This window comes from Aplidium turbinatum, chromosome 1 (assembly GCF_918807975.1).
Source record: "Aplidium turbinatum chromosome 1, kaAplTurb1.1, whole genome shotgun sequence".
NCBI classification, from domain to species: domain Eukaryota; kingdom Metazoa; phylum Chordata; class Ascidiacea; order Aplousobranchia; family Polyclinidae; genus Aplidium; species Aplidium turbinatum.
This window is the reverse complement of record NC_137472.1, coordinates 38,180,407-38,205,970: the sequence shown is the minus strand read 5'-3', so window position 1 is coordinate 38,205,970 and position 25,564 is coordinate 38,180,407. Positions and strand designations below refer to the sequence as shown.

General features: G+C 38.4%; 1 protein-coding gene across 1 annotated transcript; it reads left to right on the top strand.

Moving 5' to 3' along the window:
• The first annotated feature begins 4,859 nt into the window (after positions 1 to 4,859).
• LOC145778447 (BRISC and BRCA1-A complex member 2-like) lies at positions 4,860 to 24,830 on the top strand. Its single transcript, XM_082589928.1, has 9 exons — positions 4,860 to 5,058; positions 14,059 to 14,144; positions 15,657 to 15,816; positions 16,329 to 16,455; positions 19,026 to 19,201; positions 21,252 to 21,404; positions 21,986 to 22,068; positions 22,945 to 23,098; positions 23,854 to 24,830. Exons 1-9 carry the CDS (start codon positions 4,934 to 4,936, stop codon positions 23,915 to 23,917), a joined length of 1,128 nt encoding a protein of 375 aa, XP_082446054.1. The 5' UTR covers positions 4,860 to 4,933; the 3' UTR covers positions 23,918 to 24,830.
• The last annotated feature ends 734 nt before the right edge of the window (positions 24,831 to 25,564 follow it).

Sequence of the window (25,564 nt, the reverse complement as noted above, 5' to 3'; positions counted from 1 at the left end):
CGAATTACCGGCTTTTGCGTTGGTTGGAATGGCTCCCTGGAACCAAAAGTCAATAAAGTCAAAATTTTTCTGCCTTGTTCAAAGTTTATAAAACGTCCATAAACTAATTTCAGGCTGACACGAAGAGTGGTTTCAAAGTTATTAAGTCAAAAAAAAGTCAAATTTCCTGGTTAGGTCAAAATTTTCTTTTAACGTAGTTTTTCTTCGAACTCTCTATTGATATTTTATTATAGCTACACCGATACTGATTTTTTGTTGCTATTCTGACGTAATCATCCAGTTGTTGCAATTTTTGAGGTAATAATCTTGTTTCACCCGCTACTGACGATTGTCGATTGAATATTAAGTAGGCTAGGTGTGGACTGTGGAAGGCAGGTGATTTGGTCTTTGGTGGTCTTGGTTAGGTGAATTTTCGAACCATTATACATAATAGTACCGGTATTGAGTTTTAGCTTCCTGATGTTCTCAAATTTGTCTTTAGCCAGTCTATAATTATTCTTAACGTTAAACAATCAAATTCTTCTAAAGTTTGTAGTACATTGCTTGATTACGCTTCTAAGTTTACCATACCACCTAAAGGTGAATGACAGAAGACAGGAACTTCAAAGGCGATAATGTGAAACAATACTTGACGTTGAAGTATAATACTGCAGAACTCAGTAATTTTGCGATATTTAAAGACATTCCATATTTATCTTTTGCAGTTTTTCGAGTGACTTTCATTACCTGTTTGTTAGCTGTGGTGTCGTTGAGTCTTCCACATTTTTCTTTTATTTCATTAGAAAAAGAAGTTATCCTTATCTAACGATTTGATTTTTAATATGCTTTGTATTTCGCATTTGGGTTGCAAACGCAGAATGTTATTGTCAAAATTAGGTCAAATTTTGTAAATTATAAAGTCAAAATTTTAAGTTTTTAGGTCAAAAAATTGGTTGCCCTAGTGATCACCCATGTATTGAGAATGAGGGTTCAGACACAGAAAGCAAAAAATCCATGAATGGCATCGCGGACGTTGAAGATACTTTATTTCAAGAGCTCTATGCCCCTGAAAAGAGCGATATTGCTGCAGTGGACCAATGGACCTCGTTAAAAGATTTATACATGCTAAACTATCACAGCACGCTTGGAACAGTGATACCTTTCCGAGGGTTATAGGTAAATTGTTCGTAAGCAGTTGTTCGTAATACAATTCTTCGTAAACAGTTGTTCGTAAAACAATTGTTCGTAAACTGTTGTTCGTAAAATGAAATCCGTAAAACAATTCTTCGTATAGGCTACATCAAATTTCAACTGCATGCACAAAAAAATGCTTTAGGAAGAATTGTTTTACAAAGAATTAATTTTACGAACAATTATTATATTTAAGAACAATTGTTTACGAACAATTGTTTTACGAACATTTGTTTACGAAAAAACGTCGGACACCCTTTCCGAGTAAACGCTTTCAACTTGTTTTTGAAATACAACACACCAATACCAACCAGCGCTGCTGTAGAATGCATGTTTTCACTTGAAAAGGACAATATGGGTCCCAAACGCAGCAGATTGTCAGACAAACGTATTGAAATGCTTGTTTTTCTGTAAGGAAATAACTAATAAGCTAAGCAGCTAATTACAATACAGTCTCAAAACATAATACCTGGTCTTTATTTATAGCTATCGTTAGCCTAAACTTGGTTGAAATATTTCCGTCTTATAATACGCTGGCAAAAAATAGCGCTAGAAATTAGCGCTGACGCCGTCAAATTCTTTAAGAGCTTACACAATACTTTATGTCGCAAAGTTTTTAGGCAATTCGCGCTGACGCCGTCAATTTATTTCAATGACGCGTACAACACTGTATATTAGGGTGGCCCTTAAAAATCATTTTTCTGAAATTTACTGCTCCAAACCCTTAAAAAGTTTCGTCCTTACAAAAAATGAGGTCTTGCAAAAAAAATTTAAATTTGAAGATAATTTGGAGGGTGCACAAGACCCCTCAAGTTCCGCATCCCCCCAAAAATGCAAAATTTGGATATGTCGAAAACCGCTTGAGCTAGAGATGTGCTTTTGGTGTCTAAAGATGCGCAAGACAAGGTTTTCTATATGCTTTCTAAACATTGAATATGCCTATCTTGAGTAGAAAAGCAGTAATTTTGAAAAAATACTTTTTAGGAGTTTTGCGTGTAAGATTCATAGTTAAACAATAATGCAGACCAAAAACCACAATTTTACAATTTACCTTTCTAACCTGTTAAATTGTGATGTTACAAATAAACAAATAGAACATTGCAAACATGTGTTTTAGGGTAGTAGGGTGGTCCTCACACAAATAACAAGGTCGGGTAAGGTGGTCCTTACGAGAAAATGCATGTAAATTCTGAGATTCGGTAATTTGTTTTTGAAAAAGGCTACAAAAGCACTTCTTGTAATCAAAAATAGGAAAACAATGCGCAATGAACTATATGATACAAAGCATAAGCTTAGCATTATGACAAATTATTGGGCTTTATCGGAATATCAATCACTGACGGCAAAATTAACTAGTTTTTCGCATTGCCTTGGCATGAAAATCACATAGTTTTTCTGTCCGCATTGTTAATTGTTTGCCAACACATGCTTGTCAGCTAAAGTGGGTTTGGTTTGGGCCGATACAGAACGATCAAAAAAGGCAAGGGTAGCTAGTTCTTCAGACAGATACCGCAGGTGGGAGGAAAACGTGGATAATACAGCATTCGACACTGCAGTGTTAATGTTGGAATATGTTTTAAAAGACTTCAAAAGATTTAGATCGTTATTCGGGGCTGCAGCAGGAGATTCTATCTATGCCTTAAGATACAATTTTGTAGCAAAAATACACGTTTGCAAGAGCCCACTCCTTTCTCTTTCTGCAAGTTTAAACTGGTCATAAAACATCCAAACTTTTAATGAGTACAAAATCTTCGACATCCTTCTAGCATGATGCATTGGGCCAGAAATTATAAAATGAACACCTCTCGGAGGAATAGCTACCATAAAAATTAATGAGAGCTCTATAAATTCTCTGTATCATCATCATCACGTAAATCTTTTCTTTCCTTCAAAGATTTTTCAGCCCAAGCTATTATAGATCCACATCGATGACTGTATCAGCTATTTCTTTGTTTTCAGCTATTGTGGTGAACCTCGTCTTGCCTATAAACTCCCAGCGTGTTTGAAATCTTTTAAATACCAGAACATCTGGTGAAGCAGTGCTTCTCATGATTGTGGTAAAAGCTGTTTGTACTAGCAGCTCATGAATATGATGGCAGCATGCTAGATACAATAGATCTTTTTGCAGCTCTTGTTCAATGAGGACACATGAGCCAAGCTTTCACCCTGTGTTGGAAGCAGTAGTGTCAAATGATAATGCAATCACTTGTTCTATTAGGCCCCATTCATTGAGAGCTTCTACAGCAACTTTTGCTTGTTTTGATCCCGTTCCGTTTGGGTATTTTGCTTCTTGCAACAGCTGAGAAACCCCATTACCAGTTTCAATAATCGGCAAGCGGTTGACATGCTGTTTGGTTGTTAAGTCTCTGAGAAGCTTTCCATCCCAGTTGACAACCGCAGGAACATTAGGTCGGAACTCAGCTTTAAGTTTTACATGAATTTTATGAAGTTTTACATTAGGCTAATGTAAATTTTTCATTTTTTTGAAATTTACTCCTCCAAACCCTTAAAAAGTTTCGTCCTTACAAAAAATAAGGTCTTGCAAAAAAATTTTAAATTTGAAGATAATTTAGAGGGTGCTGAAGAATGTCTGAAGAAGAGCTGTCTGAAGAACTAGCTGCCCTTGCCTTTTTTGATCGTTCTGTATCGGCCCAAACCTAAAGACTCATGGTCAAAGCAATACAAGAGCGGGAAGAAACTGAGGATGCCCCTTAACGACGGACAATCAATTCTGCAATGACTGATCGACTGGAGTTTTCTGACCAGGTCATTAAGGGGTCATTGTCACTGTTCAAAAAACTGGACATATCAACTGAGTTTTTGGAACAGGATCCAGAAACCTGGGCGATCTGTGATGGTTACTGTGAGGCATCAAACATAGTAGACACTCTAACTGTCACAGATGACCACGCTGAGCGAGGTGTAGCTCTCATAGAGGAATAATAACCGCATCCTCACACACAATGAAGAGCTAATGTAAAACTTCATAAAATTGATGTGAAACTTAAAGCTGAGTTCCGAGCTAATGATTAGCTCGGAACTCAGCTAGACTTAGAGACATGAAAACAGTACTTACAGGTTGTTAAAGGTTATGAACATTGTGTATCTGATGCCCAGGTCGCTGGATTTCTAGTCACTTTAAACAGTGCTATTTGTTTACTTGTAACATCACAATTTAACAGGTTAGAAAGGTAAATTGTAAAATTGTGGTTTTTGGTCTGCACTATTGTTTAACTATGAATCTTACACGCAAAACTCCTAAAAAGTATTTTTTTCAAAATTACTGCTTTTCTACTCAAGATAGGCATATGCAATGTTCAGAAAGCATATAGAAAACCTTGTCTTGCGCATCTTTTGACACCAAAAGCACATCTCTAACTCAAGCGGTTTTCGAGATATCCAAATTTTGCATTTTGGGGGATGCGGAACTTGAGGGGTCTTGTGCACCCTCTAAATTATGTTCAAATTTAAAATTATTTTGCAAGACCTCATTTTTTGTAAGGACGAAACTTTTTAAAGGTTTGGAGCAGTAAATTTCAGAAAAATGATATTTAAGGGCCACCCTACTGTATATATAAGGAATTTGTGAGGAGATATTAAAGTTTAACCTGTATGTTATGCCTGTACGGCTTAGCCAGTGAAATAATAATGCCTTATGTTTTCAAATAGTTGTGGTATATGCAAACATACCTTAATTTTTCTGCTTATCTGTAACAAAATTTTGAAAGAACGTTCACATTAGGCTTGATCTATAAGAACCATAATGTCAAGAGTGGAATTAAATGAATTTGGAGTCTGTCACTGGATTTATCCGTTCATAACTCAACTTTTAAAAGGACCAACTGGATTTTGTGTTGGAGGATTAAAAATTGAAGATCCAATCAGCAGGTTTTTCAGTTAATATTTTAGGCCCAACACCATGATTGTATACTGTATACTATAGTGATTGCTTCCATTTTTCACACAGTCTATCTATTTTCTACTTATCTACTTTCTACTTTTTTAATACCTATGTATCATGTTTATCACTTTTCTAAAGAATATGTTAGTTGACAGCAAGATCATCATGGCATAGGCGCTGGGTTTTGAAAATTGCCGGGGGGGGGGCAAACTTTCTAGCCGACTGATTGCTTACATTCAAAATGCTGATGTTTGTTTGCGTCTATAGGACTCCATAGGCGTCGAAATAGGGTGGGCAGGGTGGGCGACGCCCACCCTGCCGTGAAACGAGGGTGGGCAAAATATGTTTCGCCCACCCTGTTTTCATGCCACTTATGAAGTGTTCGTTACAATTATTTCCGTTTTTCTTAAACGCTGGACTATCCAACCAACTGCAGCGCAACTTCTTGTTTTACGCTATGTCTCTCGCTAGGTATCCGACAGAACAAAGCAATTCCGTAACAACGCTGCGTGGAAAAACGGAGGTACGCACTGCATTGTTGTTGCTACGGCAACTGCCACAGCTGGCAATTCCTGGTGAGAGAAAGCCACGTTTAATCTTTACTCCAAATTTGCGTCGGCAATTTGATCTTTTCTCCGAATGGTCTCACTTTCGTTACGTCACAATCAAACTTCAGTTCCCGGTCAGCGTAAGGGAATGTGAATATGACATCATAATGAACATGACAATAAAATAACCGATACAAACTAAAGACCTACTAAAAACAATCGCTTTTACAAATGCGGCAAATCCGAAGGCGCCACTTTAAAGATAACAGGTCACGAGTCACGCGCTTTTTAGGTCGCAAAGGAAAACATAAAAGAAGTTTGTTTAGTTTAGCAGCGCTCATAAGATCGCAAGATGCAAGAAAGAAAACATCCAACCTATTAAAGCTTAATTGCTGCAGCGACGCTAAACGCAGTCTTTGTGAGAAAGACTAACCACACTTTTCGAAATTAGCGTCGGCAATTGCCGAGGTGATTGTAAGGACAACAAGATTACAAGAAAAAACTAATTTTCTTAGACTACACCAGACTAGAATGTTGATTCAATCTTACTATTGCTGGATGTTTTATTTGGGTTACTTCCTACTTCGCCGGCGCTTAGACACGTGCCCAGCTGGGAGAATCTTTTATAAAAATATCACCCTATAATTCAGGCCTCGAAACTGAAGGCGGCCATCGCCGCGATTAACCTACAAAAACCGACATTTTGTCCGCCATGAAGTTCCGAGAAAATTTTACACAAGCGGCCTTGTAAATGAAGTAGTAGTACTTTGCCACTTATAATCACAAAGGACGAGAAAAGAGTTAAAGCACTCGATAAATCACAATACACCCTGTATATGCTTGAATTGTTAACATTATTGAGTGATCAAGCAGCTGATGTCTGACGATAAGCTGGATGCAAGTGACACCACAATACACTTTATTAATGCGATAAATTCAGTCTTCAAAATTAGCGTCGGCAAATGGCGCATTAGCGTCGGCAATGAAAATGCCGAGGCCACACGAGCGCTTGTAATGTTAGGGTTAAACATTCTTCCCAGTCGTTATGGCACAGCATAGATTTATTCCCTAGTCAACACCCTGATGGATCTTTATGAAAAAAAGAGGCCTGTGGAGTGGTATCAAAGCCCGAAAGCCGCAAAACGTGGACGCTTCATTGCGAACGGCAAAGACGATATAGATTTACAGCCAAGCTATGAGCCTCTTGATGTGTCTGATTCCAGTGATGACGCGACAACCTCGTGCTCCGATACAGCATCTGATGATTCCGATTCCGACAGCTAGTTCTTTATCAAACAGACTTTGTGTTGTTCGCAGTATCCCAATTGTGCAGAAATTATGTTAGTGTATATACGTAAATCGAGGCAATCTTCTCGCAGGGAGCTATTAATTTGTTACCTGAATCTGGTTGAGCAATTCACGTTATTTTATGATAATTCAACGTTGCTAGATGTCGAATTAATGTAAAACAAACGTAACTTTCTTATTGGGCATTGTTGTTACGCAATATAACCGAGCGGAAAAATTAAATCGATTTGTGCTGACTCGAACGTTGAATCAACCCAAAATTAACTTACTTTCCCCGTGAGTTATTTAACGTGAATTCCTGCAACAGCGTGCCACGTGCGTATCTTGTAGCTCGCTTTATCGCTACTTTTGGTATTATTACATCACAACAAATCAAACAGTGCGGTCGTGATAGACTACTCTAGTATACTTTTCGCTTCTGCCGAAGTAAAAATGTGTGTCGAAGTTCCGATGGCCGCCATGTGCTTGTGATTGGCCGCCGAACAGCTTGCTTCAGTCGGACACGTTTGGCCGCCGGAAAAAAAAGGTGTTTCAAGGCCTGCTATTTGCATTGATTTAACTCCAGTAGACGTCAAATTATTGTAAGCATCTACTTCTTGTTACGCCTCGCTTTCCGTTATCTCGTCCAGCTGATACAGCATCTGATGATACCGATTCTGACTAGTTCATCAAACAGACTTTGTGTTGCTCGCAGTGTCCCAATTGTGCCGAAATTATGTTGGCTTATAAGCTTACGTAAATCGAGGCGATCTTCTCGCAGGGAGCTATTAATATGTTACCTGTACCTGGTTGAGTAATTCACGTTATTTTATGATAATTCAACGTCGCTAGATGTCGAATTAATGTAAAACAAACGTAAATTTCTTATTGGGCATTGTTGTTACGCAATATAACCCGCCGGAAAAATTAAATCAATTTGTGCTGACTCGAACGTTGAATCAACCCAAAATTAACTTACTTTCCCCTCCCGGTGAGTTTTTTAACGTGAATTACCGTAACAGCGTGCGTATCGCGTTGCTCGCTTTATCACTACTTTTGGTATTATTACATCACAACAAATCAAACAATGCGTTCGTAATAGACTACTCTAGTATATTTTTCGCTTCTTGTTTTAGTACAATCTTTTCCTAATAAATATTCACAGTAATTGCCGAGGCAATTTCAAATTTTTCCGTTTGGCCTCGGCAACGTTTTTGCCGAAGTAAAAATATGCTCATTTCGAAGACTGAACCATTGCGAATTTGCAAACATATACAAAACACATTCAATGAAATTTGTTTGAAAACTCTTGCCCACCCAGAATTCCTCTCTTCTAAGAAAAAATCGACGCCTATGCCCTAGTCCAGTGTTTTTCAACCTTTTTTGAGCCACGGAACAGTTTATGCATTAAAATAATCTTGCGGAACACCAAACGAAATTTTATAATGATGCAATAATATAAACAGCACAACAACAATTTATTGGCTGTCAGCTTTCTCAGTGCGATATCTGGGCCTGTTTGGATGAGCACAAAGCTGATATTCGGGCAGGAATTGCAGAAAGACAAACGCGAAGCTCTTCCTCAACAGTTCTCAATTTTTCTCGTTTTTTAACTTTTATAGCAGTCATGCTTGCAAAACTCATCTCACACAGATAAGTTGTTGAAAATGGAAGCAAAGTCAAAATAGCATTGTTTGCCACAATAGGAAACTCCTTGGAAGTCATCACCCAAAAACGTTCCAAAGGTAGATCGGAAAATCTCAATCTTAACGTGCGATCTTGTCTAAGTTGAATAAATTCTTCTTGCTCCTGTACAGTCATGACTTTGTCAAAAGCTGTTGCTGAGCTGTAAGGATCCCTGACCCAGTCAAAGCGTTCGGTAGGAGCAGAAGGGAAATAAAAAGACAGTTTCTCCTCGAGAGTTTTCAAATGTTTTTCTATAGTCTCGCATAGAGCAGCAGTGTTCACATTTCTTTGACATTTTTGGGTGAGTGGAAACATATCAAGGACTGTATTTTTCACATGTCGTTGCCAAAGCTGCACTTTTGAACGAAATCCATGTATTTTATCTGTGCTTGTCAGAAGATTTTCATTTCGGCCTTGCATCCGTGTGTTCAATTCATTTAAATGATGGAATATGTCAGCCATGTATGCTAACTTTGCACACCAATCATCACATGCCAGCAGCTTTGCCCCATCAAAGCCTTCATCCGTTAAAAATATCTTTAGCTCATTTTTCAATTCATAAACACGAGCTAAGACTTTTCCTCTTGATAACCATCTGACTTCCGTGTGAAGCAGTAAAGTTGTATACTCTGCTCCCATTTCTTCGCATAAAGCTGCGAATATGCGACTTTTTAGTGGTCTTGTTTTGACAAAATTAACCATCCTCACCACAGCATCAAGCACAGAAGCTAAATCTGCTGGCAAAGTTTTTGCAACTAAGGCTTCTCGGTGCAAAAAGCAGTGTGTAAGTATGACAGCTGGGTGTTTCTCCTTAACTCTGCTAACAAAGCCTTTGTGACGTCCGACCATGGCTGCTGCTCCATCTGTACAGACACTATTACAGTTCTTCCATTCAAGTCCTCCTTGTTCAAAATAATCTGAGGTAACACGAAATATTTCTTCCCCGGTTGTCTTCTCAGGCAGTCTCTTGCAAAACAAAAAGTTTTCTGTGATAGAATCACCATCCACAAAACGTACGTTTGCCAAGAGTTGAGCATGTCCACTGATGTCTGTCGACTCATCAAGTTGTAATGAAAATTTTCCGCTGATACGTACCTTTTCCAAAACAACTTTTTCGATGTCCACAGACATGTCTTCGATCCGTCTAGCAATTGTGTTGTCCGAGAGCGGGATTTTAGCTACTTGTTTAACTGCATCAGGACCAAGCATCTCATTTACAATCATCTTACAAGCCGGTAGTATTATTTTTTCTGCTGCAGTATGTGGCTGCTTTGACTTAGCTACAAGCTCAGCTACAAGGTAGCTCACTTTTAGAGCTTTTTCAGATACTGTTGTTACTCGTTTCATGAAATTCGCTTGCACTTCAATGTCTTTACGAAGGCGAACGAAATAATCTTTTTTCTTGTTTTTTAATGACGGGTGGTTTGTTTCTAAATGACGCTTCAGCTTGGCTGGAACCATGGCACTGTTGCATAGCTCTTTCCCACATATCATACATAATGGGATCGGGGCAGTAGGATCACCAGAGAAAGTAAATCCAAACGAAATGTAATCTTCACTGTATTGTCTCATCACAGATTTTGCTTTCTTTTCATTGTTACCAGAACTAGCCTGTTCATTTGCACATTTCCTTTTCAAATATCTATCCATTATTACCAGTTTAAACTTTAAACTCGAAAGCTAAAATTAATTATGATTTTTCGTACTGTTTTCAAGTCTATTTGTAGCACTGTTGAAGTAACAATAAGTTGTTAAATAAAATAACCACTTGCTGCAAACATAAATAAAATAACCACTTGCTGCAAACCTAACTCTTCAGTAACCTTCAAGTCCTTTGCTTAACTGTTCTTTATCTGAGCCCTAAGTTTCTGCTGACGAAAATTACTCTTGATATTATGATGCAATAATTAATACAATAATTTTTGATATTATGATGCAATAATTAAAACTTTCTTCGTTTCAACCTGAAATGCGCTGCTTTTTGCGATCGCGAGTGACCTTTGATCAGCCTTCAGCCGGCGAGAAGCGCTCGCTGTTGTCATGGCCTGTATTAAAGAACGCCATGAATAATAGCTATTTGTGCACATTAATTGTGTCAAAGGAGTGATTTTCGACCGGTGTTCCATGGAACACTAGTCAAACTAATAAATTTCTTGCGGAACACCTGACGATCTTTCACGGAACACCAGTGTTCCGCGGAACACCGGTTGAAAATCACTGCCCTAGTCTATATGCCATTGCATATCGCCAAGCTTTATAATGTAGGCTCAGGCCTCGAATTTCACGGCGGACATGTCTGCCGTCACAGCATGTGATGTCCGCGGGAAGTACCATCTAGATCGGTCATATTTGTCCGCCTAGAAATAACACAGGAGCTAGCGATACAAATCGTCATTGCATAGCACGAACAATTATTGCAATAATATATTTTCCAGCGCATTCTAGCGCGCATCTAGAAAATGTGAATACTGTATCCCTTAGCTTCCATTCAAGGAGGAAAACTTTTGATTTTTATGTTGCTTCAAGGATTGAATCAGGGTAACAAAGGTGAATTCTTCGCTAAGAATCGATAGTAGTATAGGTACTTCTACACTAATCACGCACAATTTAGTTCAAGTTTTACGTCACAATGTCTGGCTTTGATCTCCGAGTAATAATGATACGGCAAGGTTGGTTACTAAATTAGATTATACGAGTAGGCTATTACAGCAAGATGCAACCAAATTTGTTAAGTTTTGGTATTACAGTAAGAAAGAAAAGACTCAAAGAAAATTCACAAAAAATCACCGTAGCCTAATTATCGATGTCGTTTTAGAGTTAGGGTTAGAAGTTAGGGTTGGAGTTAGGGTGTTAAGGGTTAGGGTGTTAAGGGTTAGGGTGTTAAGGGTTAGGGTGTTAAGGGTTATGGTGTTAAGGGTTAAGGGTTAGGGTGTTAAGGGTTAGGGTGTTAAGGGTTAGGGTGTTAAGGGTTAGGGTGTTAAGGGTTAGGGTGTTAAGGGTTAGGGTGTTAAGGGTTAGGGTGTTAAGGGTTAGGGTGTTAAGGGTTAGGGTGTTAAGGTTTAGGGTATTAAGGGTTAGGGGGTTAAGGGTTAGGGGTCATTTGAATGTTAAGCGACGTTAAAACAATGTTAAAGTGGCAATGATAATTAGGCTACGGTACCTGACAATTTTTAAAAAAAAATTCGAAAAATCGCCGAATAGGGAACTCGCCGAAAAGGGCTCTCGCCGAATTGGACTCGCCGAATAGTAGCAGACCTGAAAATAGTAGCGTTGGTGTAGAAATTTTTCGACTCCTCCCCAGAGTATTGTGACGTAATAAGCCACACGACCTCGTTCGGGGGAAGTTAATCAGTTATGTGACGTATTGACCAGCCACACGGCGCTTTGACTCTTCAAGCGCAAGTCGTTGGTCTGATAAAACCTTCCAGAGTGACTTTACTGATTTTTTAAAAAGCCTTTTGTAGTTATGCTGTAGTTCTGAAAAGTTATACTATAAAAAAAAGTTATATTATACTGTAGTTCTGAAATGGCGAAGAATTATTATCAAGATAAAGTGATTAAGCATGATGATCGACGGCTAAAACTGGTGTGTCCGCCGAGATAGCTGCTCAGACCGAACACGTTTGTCCGCCGTCAACAAAAACGAATTTTGAGGCCTGTAGGCTACTTCAAATTATATGCTAGTCACTTTGAACTTTAGCTCTTAATACGCGTAGATACTAAACTGAGCAAACTGCACCTCGTTATTGACACTCCCAAGAAAAAACAAAGCGGAAGAAATCAAGAAAAACGTTTTTCAATCATTGTTACTATGCTTCAACGGCACCATACTTCTGTTTCTTTTGTTATCTTAGGAGCAGTGCTCTTGTTGCAACAAGTAGATCTTTTAATTGAGATCGATCCGCAATGAAGGTCAAATTCACGGAGGGGCTCTGCCCCCTGGAATCGGCGCCTATGCATCATGGAAAATAACAACAATGGTTAAAGAGTCTGAAGCCGGGTTTTTTTTTCGGTCATTTATCGTTTTTAGCAAAACGTCCGAAAAAAATCGGAATGGCCCGTTTCGGTGAGTCCAATCCTTTAACGGGGGATTTTTTTTTTTTTTTTTTTAATTATCGGGTACCGTAGCCTAATTATCATTGCTGTTTTAGGGTTAGGGGTTTGGGGTTAGGGTTAGAGGTTAGGAACTCACCGAATCGGACTCACCGAAAAGAAATATTTTCATCACAAAAAATGACCGAAATAAATAAAAAATGACCAAATTTTTTCAAGTAATTTCGGACAAATGACCGAAAAGTCTCAGAGAAAAAAAAAACTCAGGTCTGAAGACATGAAGTAATACTATTCTTCTGCTTCTGACTTTATTCCCACTTCAAGTAGGGTTGCCGGTGCTGATTGCAGTCCTCCACATCACTCTGTCAGCTGCATCTTCCTTCTTTACTCCCACTATTTTCATATCTTCTGTCACACAATCTCTCCATCTTTTTTCAGCCTTCTTCGCTTTCTTTTACCAACTTCCAATTGTCTTACTCTTCTGACATGATTTTAGTCTCTCCTTACGACATGACCCAACCATAAGGCGTGTCTCTCAGCTTGCCTTTTAGCTCTCCAACTTGCATTTATTCTCTGCTGATTTCATTTCTTACTCTGTCCTTCTTTAGCAACATTTTCATTTCTGCCTCTTGTATTTTCCCTTCCTGTGTTTTTGCGAGTGCTACCGCCTGCATCCCATACAACAGTATGGTCTAAACCAGTGGTTCTCAAACGCCGGTTCGCGGACCGGTGCCGGTCCATGTAATTTTTTTACCGGTCCGCAGAAGATCTTACTTTATGCAAACCTTATTTTAATGTGGAGTCATTAGCATATTGTAAAATTGTGATTGCACTGTGAACCATGCACAACTGTAAAACTGACATATCTTCATGTAAAATTGTTTGATAATAAAGGTGAACTTTTTGATGACCTAATTCTGTGCCGTTGATAATTTTTTTGTGACAAATTGCGTGTAGGTTTAAAAAAGTTTTGAAACACAGAAATACATCATAAACTGTCGGACCAAAATATTTGAATTCTGAAACTTGTTTCACCGTTTTTCCTTGCAATTGTATTTCTTTGTCATAATCTTCTGTTGACCTCTGGAGTTTGAAATATTCTATCTTTTGCCTGCTTATTTTCATGCCTCTATCTTCCACCGCTGCTCTCCAAGTCTACACTATAGTATGTACTGTAGTAACACTATGTTTATGCCTAATTGTTTGGTAATTATTGATTACAGAAAAACATGTCACTACCAAAAGCAAACAGATTAAGTACCATGATTGGATTTCGACAATGTCATAATCTGTTATGATTTTCAGAAATGTGATGGTAGACTGTATTGTGGTTCATTTTAGACATTGGTATAGTTGTCATTTTAAAAGTTATTTAGTTATTGGGTTACAATAATAATTGTTATTTTTTTTCAGTGCTCCTGCTAAACCTGAGCAATATGGAAACAATGAGAATGATATTTTTAATGTTGCAGTTCCATTAGCAGGAGACATTGTGCGATGTATGTTGTCTTTCATTGATCATTTTTTATTTTATAAATATATGTCCAAAGCTATTTTCACCCTGTGATTACAAAGACTAAATTTCAAGTATGGTATATATATATATAGGAAAGCTATAAGACAAGATTGTCGGCAGGGTTCGACCTTAACTTTTTTTTGCACTGGCCAACCGGACCAGTGGCTCACCATTTGCACTGGTCCGCACGAGATCGCACTGGTCCGTCCCGTTTACTGATAAAAACAAGATTGTCGTGGGAAGCACAAGCCGAACCCAGGAAAAACCACCTTAAAACGACAATAATGAATGGTGGCAATAACATGGAAATGTACAATGGCAATAACAGTAACAGCAGTTTATCTAGGCAAGACATTCAATCTACGTTGAGTCTTCAATCTACTTGGGGCTCTTCTTCAATTTCTGAATCCTATGATGGGTCATAATCGGAATCTAATGACGGGACGATCACGGGGTCATAATCGGAATCCGATGTGTGTTTGTCTGGCCTTGTAAACACATAGCCAGTGTCAGGCCTTCTTGACCTCACAAATGAATCCTTTGCCATGGCAGGTTTGGGGTCGAAATCTTTTATTTCTGCTGACTGTAGCTGGATTGTCAGAAGATCTGTTACGTGGTCAGCCCGGATCCTTGACCTCAGCTTCGTTTTTCTTATGTTTTAACACCGTCACGTGATGTTGCAATTGCTTTTTTCTTACGATATAACACGTGATGTTGCGATTGCCTTTTTCTTACGGTTTAACATGCACGGATCACGTGTTTTGTTGTTTGAAGAGAAGCACAAACGAGAACCACGCACTCTAAACAATCAAACGACATAATACGATGATATTTTCGCACTGGACAGTCGGACCAGTGCGAAACGATTCATACTGGTCCGCGGGGAACTCGCACTAGAGTCTAACTAGACATTGGCCAGAGGACCAGTACTAAGATCGAACCCTGGTCGGTAATAGCTATCAGGTTTATGTTTTTTGGTGGTAAACAGCACAATAGCACATGCTGTTGTTTACAAGAGTAAACATAATATCACATTACGTAGTAGACTAAAAGTGTTTTGGATGATTTAAAGATAAAACCATGGCCAAGCACTTTTCTGTAAATATGATAGTGTTGGTTAGTCAGTAGTCACGGCCGTGCTAACTGCTCTTGTACTTCCAAGCCGGGTGGCCCATGACCGTTTAGGAGCCCACTTATTTTTTGTTTGTCTAAAGTTTTAATAACCTCATCAGCCTCATTACTCATCAGTGCAGTAGGTACACTGGGTAAGAAACAAACGATTTTTTAACACTTTACTGCAGACAGTGGCACACCGTTTCAGCCTCATTACTCATCAGTGCAGTAGGTACACTGGGTAAGAAACAAACGATTTTTTAACACTTTACTGCAGACAGTGGCACACCGTTTCAGCCTCATTACTCGTCAGTGCAGTAGGTACACTGGGTATGACCACGGAGCTATTATTTTAATACTTATATATTTAACTCTTATTCAGGGCAATTTGTATTTGATGGGTCTAATCCTGATGTGCCTCCTGATATTATTTTGCCTGACTATGAAGACTTTGACCCAGAGTTTGATGATATTTCAAGCTTGGCTGAATGGGACAAAAACAAACAAGATAGCTTGTTATTGGCTGTGCAGCAAATTATTAAGTATGAGCATATGTGTATTGTCCTGAAAATCGTTTTTTTTTTTTTGATTTTTCTATGTCACTTTAAAATCATATCTTACAACACCATGTCAGATACAAATAGAAAATATTTGTATTCTGTGTCGTTTGTACCAAAGAACAATTACGCTATAAAATGTGTATTTTTTTCAATTTTGAGTTGACTAAATTGTTGCTGCTGTAGTGCTGTTTGCAGTATATATTATATATATATAATTTTGTTGAAATTAATTACTTTTTTATTTTTCCTCATTTTTACGCTACAATGCTGCAGCAAAGGTAATATTATATAGTCAATATATATACTTTAACTGCAGACAGGACGTCACTGTTTCTACCTTAAGGTCTCCTCAGTGCAGTAAATCGTACACTAGACGTGAACGCCTTATTAGTTATTACTATATAAGTAATGCAGCATGGGATTTTTCCATTTGTGGTTCGCAAGGAACCACATTTGGATACTTTAACCCATCTATACTTTATATATTATTTAAGCTTGTACAAAGAGCACCACAAGATTAAATGCTTTAATCTTGGTGAAAAGTTTAAAGAAGAATTGGAAGAACTTTATGAATACAAAGAAGGCTTCAACGTTGAAGTTTCTCTTAAAAAATCGGAGAGGGTATTTGTATTAATACAAACTGTTTCAATTGTGTTACCTCGAATACTTGTTAAAAACTAGAGATGTACCGATATATCGGTATCGGCATCGGTATCGGTGATATCGGCCATTTTTTGAGTATCGGTATCGGCATCGGTATCGGCAAAATTTGGCCGATACTGTGGCCGATACTAAACATGTAATCAAAAGGCGTTTGCTGCGAATTTTCTGCAGAAGCAAAGATATAGATTTTTTAAAGTAATAACTAACGTCACATTGATGAAGAAAAATAAAAACCTGTTCAAATTTTTGATACCTCACACTCCCATGACTTCATGCGCACACCTTTTGGCATTGTTTGCTTACAGTGATTCTTTCACTCAAACAAAACGTTTTGTTTCAGAAGTTTTGCGTTGTTCGATTCTTAAGTTGTGAAGGAGACTCAATTTCTCCAATATTTATCATTTGTGTTTCTTTTTTACTCTCAACAGAGGATAAAACCAGGCCAGGACTGCCCAGGTGGCGGAAATGTGTATAATTTTGCATCGTTTTTGCGTTGCTGGACGTTTGGGGGACCCGTGTAACTTGGTTCTTTTTGGTGGGCTGGTTCTGTCGGTTTGTGATTTGGTTTCCGCATTTAGTTATGGTGGACTCGCCAAGCTTGGGCAATGTCGTGGCGGAGTGGGTGGGAGCGGTGAGACTACGAGTCCTCACTGAACTAATCAATAAGTGGTCTTGTTGCACCTGGGATGGCGGCCTCGTTGTGGGGGGAGCGTTCATCTCGGCTGTCGGCGCGGTGCTGGGCACTCACTGGTTTGGCGGGCTGTTGCAATTCGCTGGCCATAGCGGTGTGGCTTCCATGCTAGCCATTTAGACCATCCAATCAACTATATGTTTCTCGGCAGCCGTTTCGCAGCAAGAATTGACATCGACAAGAATTGAAATGGCTAGTGTGGAAGCTGCACCGTTGTGGTTGGCGGGTCCCAGCTGCTCGCTGTGCTGGTGGGTGCTCGGCCTTGTGCTGGTGGCCGGGAGGGGCGCTCTTTTCTTCGCGGTGGGGTTGTCGTCTTGGGCGCGGCAGGACCGTTTTGATTGGTTTGGTGAGGATTCGTAGTCCCATTGCTTTCGTGTTGGGCCTGCTAGTTATGCCGTGGAATTGTTTGGGCTTGGTGGGTATGTTGCAGCGAGGGGTGGAAGTTGGGTTGCGGACTGGTGGAGCCGGCTTGCTGGGGCAGCCGGGTTGCATAGTTTTTTTGGACGTTTAGCAGGGTGGGGGCGATGGGGGATTGTGCATTTTTGCTGCCTGGGTGGTCTTGGCCTGGTTTTATCCTCTGTTGAGAGTAAAAAAGAAACACAAATGATAAATATTGGAGAAATTGAGTCTCCTTCACAACTTAAGAATCGAACAACGCAAAACTTCTGAAACAAAACGTTTTGTTTGAGTGAAAGAATCACTGTAAGCAAACAATGCCAAAAGGTGTGCGCATGAAGTCATGGGAGTGTGAGGTATCAAAAATTTGAACAGGTTTTTATTTTTCTTCATCAATGTGACGTTAGTTATTACTTTAAAAAATCTATATCTTTGCTTCTGCAGAAAATTTGCAGCAAACGCCTTATTACTTTCGCAGCATATTACTTGTCGAATAGTTTTTGTACGACTACACAAATCACTTGGTTTACATTTTACATCTTATTATCAATTATGATAGCCTATTAATTTGGAGAGTTGGGTCTGCTACTATTCGGTGAGTTCGATTCGGTGAGTCTGATTCGGTGAGTTCCTAATTTCTAACCCCTAACCTTAACTCCTAACCCCTAACCCTAAAACGGCAATGATAATTAGGCTATTGTACCAGATAATTTAAAAAAAAAATTGAAAAAATGCCCCGTTAAGAGATCGGACTCACCGAATCGGACTCACCGAAACGGGCCATTCCGTGGAGAGTTTGCGCAAACACTTTATTTAATTTTTCAGAAACCCCAATTATGATGTAATGTTTCTTCCCTTATACCCTAGTCCTCAATTATGGTGGCCTTTCATTACTAAAACCTACTATTATGACACAAAAATGCGTTGAGATTGGATTCTTGAATCTTTAATAAATTATACCAATTGAAAGCTTTTTTTAATAGTTTTATGCAAATAAGGTAAAACTTAGCATTTGATATAATACCTTGCAAATACCAAAATTGCATCTTTTTGTAACACCAAAGTATCGGCCAAAATATCGGTATCAGTATCGGTATCGGCCTAAAAAAGTGATATCGGTATCGGGATCGGTATCGGCCACAATATTGGTATCGGTACATCTCTATTAAAAACTATTCCATTCTCGCAACTAGGGGTTAATCTCGAATCTTTCTGACAAACAATATATAATACATCAGAATCGCTGATCATATGAACGAATCGCTTTCATTTTTTCCGCTAAAATGCTTCTTGTTTGTAGTAATTGTCAGCAACGAACGTGTGATGTTTATGATGTTATCTGTTACATAAAGAACCGTCAAAAAGAGCAGAGAAAAACGAAGTTATGTTTGTCAACATTTCAATGTGGTTTCTATTTTACGCTTCTCATCTCTTTTCATAGACCGGAAATCAAAGAGTTGTCAATGTGTTGGTTCAACTGCCTGCCGATATTTCTTCTATTGTTGAAAGCGATTTACCATTGGATGTTGTTATTCATACTCCTCTTTTGCTGATCAAACGCGAAATTGATATTGGGAAAACCACATCTAATCTCTTTTTACCTTCCCATGTTGAGCAGTAAGTCCATGTCCAGGAAGTTTGTATCAAAATTTACGGAATGGCCCGTTTCGGTGAGTCCAATCCCTATTCGGTGATTTTTTCAATTTTTTTTTTAATTATCGGGTACCGTAGCCTAATTATCATTGCCGTTTTAGGGTTAGAGGTTAGGAGTTAGGGTTAGAGGTTAGGAACTCACCGAATCGGACTCACCGAATAGTAGCAGACACCAAAATTTAACCATCCATAAACAGTAGTGTAATGCTCAAAACAGTCTGCGAATATGGTTCCTTTTTTATATTGAAACTATCTTGAGATTGTTTTGTAAACATATTTAATTGATTGTTGTATTCTTCGTATATAGTGATTCCCCCAAACACGAATTTTTGGTAAAATTACCCCAAACACGAATTTCAAAATAAACAGGCTAATATTTGTTCAAACTCAAAAACTGAAATGGCACAGGCAAGAAGATTGCTATCCCTATTTCTGCACTAAAAATTAGACCAAAACCACTTTTCAGATTTCAGCAATCAGCAAATGTTTGACCTAGTACCAAAACCCTTCCCCTAATAAAATTGAAAACTTTCTGAGCATCTGCACTAACTTTGCTGTTAAATCTTTTCTGGTGAACCTAGAATTGCCATTGAAACATCAATGAAATCGGAAAATAATACTCTAGCGCCATGTGGCAAATAAAAGTTCAAAACAGCAACCGCTAGATGGCGATAGTAATTATCGCGCATTCGAGCAGTTTTACCATTGCGCAAGAGCGTCTATATCCGTTTTGATCTGGTCATGGAAAAGGTATGGAAGTGTAATGAAGAGTTAGCCTTTGCCTAGGATGCAGATATAATTCAGATATATGCATTAGAGAATGTAGAAACTTATTTAAACATGTATATTATACAGGCTAGTGTGGGGGTGTTCAGAGCCGGAGGCAAATTTACAAATGTTAATCAATCAATGGTTTATTTGTCAGGAACAGGAACATAGTACATGTTTGATATATGCAAGTATATTAATATAGGCTGTGGATATGACAAGGTCTCCTCCGGTCCAGGTCGTGCTGACACAACAGTGTTAGCCTCTTGCAGTGCTGCCGGTGAAACTCTTCCATCCTTGATCGTCTTCCAAGGCAAGAACCTCCCAAACACGTGGAAATTAGTGTTGGGCGATATATCAAATTTTCGATACGATATCTTTTCAATATCGATATTTATTTCAATTTCACAATTGGGATACTGCGAGCAACACAAAGTCTGTTTGATAGAACCAGCTGTCAGAATCGGAATCATCAGATGCTGTATCGAAGGATGAGGTTGTCGCGTTATCACTGGAATCGGACACATCAAGAGGCTCATCGCTTAGCTGTAAATTTACACTACCTTCACCTGGCAATTCCCTGCAACAAGACTTCAACAATCGGAAACTTCACTCTGTCAATCTCGGCGACCGGGCCTGCGTCAGTGATTCAAAGCTTCTACCTACAAGTATGCGAAACTGCCAGGATTAAGCTCTGCTAGAAGCTTTCTCAGTCCGAGGATAAAGATTCAATCAATCAATTGATGGGTAATGTCATCACTGCTATTGTGTTCTCAAGTCTTTAAAATGTTTGGATTGATATTTTTTTCTTGATACGATTTTCTTCCGTATTTCCGAAGTTGATGGAATTTTCACCTGAAATAAATTGTTTTGTAAGGTAGACGCAAGTAGCTAGAAGTGGATTACCACCAAAAAAATATATCTTCAGAATTAAAGAGTGGGTGATGAAAAATATTTCGTGTTTCAGAAAAAAAATTCGTGTTTGGGGGAATGACCACAGAAAAGAAACATTAAAGTTAAATAACGTAAGAACTTACGTTTGCCCATTTACTTAAAATATACTCTTCAGTGACATAAAGTTTCCTAATCAGATCGGACGTCTGTACCAGATACGCATAACTAGGCAATACTAGTAGACAGGTTTCAAGGCAGATTATGTTGAGTACATTGAACACACCTCCAACACATTGAACGGACGTTACATAAAGTTAAAAGAGTACAACAATGATCTTTCAATTGTTTTTAGAGTTCTTGCGCCACCTCTTTACACACCTGACACATCATTGCTTGAATATGTTGTGAAGACGAATGATCGCCTGAATGACTCGATCAAAATCATCTCAGAGAGTCGTAGCAAACGATGCGAATATGTTGCGGCGTTTCTTCGTCTCTTCCCAGAGTTAGTATGCTTCTTTTTACGCACTTTTACTTTATTGTCGCACATTTGGATACGTTGTTGGTAATGAAACTGTCAATTGTGTTGCGATTTAACTCTGCTGTTTTTCTCCAGAAATAATTAAATATGATTTAAACTAGTTTTTGTCTAAATTTTATTGACGGTTGAAAATAATCTTGAACTACGTGAAAAGTTTTCGCTAAACTGCAGATGTCAGTTTTTATAGTGATTTTGAGCAGCGGCATTCTGTGTTTTAACAGAACTGACCACAACGCATTCAGCACCACTTAAAGAACTTTTTATTTTGCACTATGATTACTTTGAGGTAAATTCATTGCATTGTAATTTGCCAAGTCAATTGTAAAAGCAGAATCATCTGTTATTTACCAAGTGGTAACCTGAATTGTAGGCCTATAGAGTGTAGAAAGGTAAATTGTGAATTTAACAGCTGTTTATTACGCTGTACCTACATTCGGGGCTGTAATCTGAGGTTTGCGCCTACCCTCAACACTGTTTGTCGACACGCAACGCTGCTAGCTGCGCGCATTGTCACTCAGCGAATGTAATGAAATTTTGTATTTTAGACACACCATCGAATACGATGCAGAAAAATTTCAACAAATTACCCTTCTGTTCAGCTTTCAGACATTTTACTTTTTCATTCACGGTAAGTTGCTCTAGTTAGTCTTTATACGAGTACTGTAAATGAACAGCATAAAAAATACAATGCAATAAAAAATTACTGAATTTGTTTGCCTATACTTTCTTTCGAGTTAAACTTTTTTAGTCCAGAAATTCGTTTGCCAGATTCGTTTTAAACGTTACTGATTTATGGCGACTTGATTATCTTTCAGCAACAGCAATTACAAATTGCTTTCAACAATAAAGCCTATTGCAGATCCGTGCGGTTCAATATAATTCTGTCCCTTGCTGTTTGACGATTTGTTTGCAGTTGACATGACATAATTATATAGCGCTCTATTAATAAGGCTGGAACATATTTGCAGGGTTTGTGAAAATTTGTATCATCGTCGACCTACTTTTTTATGTAGTAGAGTTAAAGTAAATTACCGCAACGAGTATTTCAAATACCGTTTTGATACGCGATGCAATTTTAAGCACTCTACGCACTCCACAGAAAAGACTGAGCGAATACCGTGTGGAATATTTGTAAACCGTAGATTGCATCTATAACTTTAATCGCATTGCCCTCTTAACCAAGAAATTTACAATTTTTTTCCAAAAAAAGTAATGTTGGTGAATTTTGCTCGACAATCTTGTTGCACTTATCATTGGTGCAATGGCAGGCTTACATTTTACTAACTGTCATACTTTTGCCGTAGAGTAAAAATAACTTACCATAGTCTAACGTAGTCTGATGTTTTTTTTTTTCAATAAAAAAAATTCATCAGACAAATCCCCATAAAAAAGTTCTGCGTATGCCACTGTTTGCAACCTGTTTGCAACTGCTGCAGCTTATTTCTGCTATATGTACGTTTTGATAGCGCAGGGTCACACTTATTTTGTACGACAATATTTTCAGTGAATCTATCCAAGTTCTTTCCAAATGAACTTCCAGTTATAACTTTTCAATCTGCTTACCACTTGAACAAAAGAAACCAGTTACATCAAATTGTGTGCACTAGTTACCCGTACAGTCCTAGGTGGAACGGGACAGAAATGGCAAAGCGCGCAAAGTAAGTTATGAAAAGGTAGAAGTCTTGCTGTTTTTACTAACGTTCTTGGTTAATAGCTTTCACTTTGGCAAAGTTACTGTTACTGTCGCACGAAAAAATGATATTCTCACAATATTGTTGTAAAATAATTTCCTGACTTTCTTTTACGTCTTGCAAATCAAAGGCGCCAAGAATGAAAGATAAAAATGTTTGATCTATAAACATATACACGACTTTATGCTGCGATGCGAATGACCCTTCTCTAGTCCGCAAGACACGAATGCCGCAGTGGGAATTTTCTTTTACCAGAGGTCTTAGAATATACTGTTGAATCCTAAAACCAGGACTAAAGTTGGATTTGAAAAAAAAAGATGAGAAAGAAAGCTGATTACCCCTCTCCCCTACTGTAATTGTCCGCCATCATATGCTGTGATGGCGGACATGTCCGATGTCCGCCGTGAATTTCGAGGCCTGAGCCTACATTATAAAGCTTGGCGATATACAATGGCAGATAGACGCAAACAAACATCAATGCTGACAAAAAAATATCAGCATTTTGAATGTAAGCAAAAGTTTGCCCCCCCCCCCGACAATTTTCAAAACCCGGCGCCTATGACCACAACAATATGGATAGTCCTGGAAATCTTGCCCATCTGGTGGAAAAACTTCTTATCAAAACTTTGTCAATTTTATTGTAGGATCTCACGTGGTGTTTAGTCGATGTTTCAAATACAGTTTTACTTTTCACAAGTACTACATCTTAATACTATTTTCAGGGCTTTTATCCAAGAAAAAATCCCCCAATTTAAAGAAAATTGCATCAAGAACGGAGTTCTGTGAAAATATAGGTTGACGTTGAAGTGACATGTTGTTACTATTCCGGTTGTGTTTACTGCGTAAGCATTATTGTGCACGAGATGAAGACTACAAGCAGTTTCTATCCCGTATGACCAATATGAATGACCATGTTATACAATATTGTATGAGTCATGTTGACTATCCGTGTTTTTTCAGTGTATCCGATGTATCCTTCCTGTAATAGTTGTACTTCAAGACACTATGCGCAATTAACGAAGGATACTACTACGGTAACTAGATATTTTGTGGTGTATTTAGCATTTGTAATTGATTCTTACCCTTTGCCAGCTTCTTTTAATCATGAATATTTTTATTTGTTATTGCGACTTAGTTTGTACGTAACAATCACTTGGTGAAGGGAAGGCATCTGCACACTGTGGTAACATTTTGCTTTATTTTTGTTTTATTATCCCAGCAAAAACGTTACATTTTACCAACACCATTCGCTAACCTTGGTTTGTGTGAGCGCTTTCAATAGCATTAACTAAAAAAAAAAACAATTTTACTGAGCGAAACCTTGTGTTGACTTTAAATTACTAATTTTTTTATTTAAAGGATTCATTTAAAAAAAAAAATTGGGATGATTTTGCAACAAAGTTTCTTCACACGATTCACGAAAATTGAGGTTTGTGAAATTATGATAAACATGTTATCAATGTCATTGCAAGTTGCCTAGAATCAGGGCCGTTGACAGGATTTCTCGGACCCGGTACCAATTTATTTTCGGGCCCCCTTCATCGACAATGTTATGAATATAAAGGTTGTTGAATTATGCCAGTGCCATCCTTTACAAGTGCTGTAGGCTAAATATCCTCATAAATGCCCTTCATGATTTACAGACAATGCTTTTTCTACTTACCCGCGTATTATACATTAAAGCAAGTTTCGATCACGACTGGTGAGTGACAGCGCGATTGGGTTTCCTCAGATAGATACACCTTCCGCCATTGAAATGGGGCTGTTTGCAGAAAGAGAGAGAGAAACCTTTTATTTTGTCTGTTGCGAAAAATAATAGGCTATAGCCTACCTATACGCTACAAATATATTCAGCAACAGACTGGAAGCAGCGTAAGATATTGTTCCAGACGGTTGTTCGCCTGGTCAAACGTCATGTAGAAACCGTTCGGGTCTACTGAATATTACGTCATGGAAATTCCTAAAACATGAGCCAAAATTGCACCATCGTCCGTAAGACTCGTGTCAAACCTGTTGAAACCGGTTTAAACATTGTGCCTTTGAGTTATCACAAATTTTTCTGATTCATTCTCGAAGTTGTTTGTTGGAAGTCGGTCGCACATTTAACTGGTTTATTTGGTGCTTGCTAGCTGGACAAATTCTCCGTCTTTTATCCAAGTAATCTGTATCGTAGTGACAGTTTTAGAGGTGTAGGCATTGCAACCCCATTTCGATAGCCGCGGGCTACTTTTACAGAAATACACTGTTTGAAAAGAAGTTCAAGTGTGTGTTTCTTCGGTCATTATATACAGACGAACGGATTCGGGAACTTTATGTTAAAATTTTCCCACGAAGAGATTATGGTTTACCGCTGTGACCAGATATTATTAGTCTTCGAGTCAGCTGTTTTCCGTGTTTTTAATGTGACAAATGTAAAGCATCAGCATTACGTTG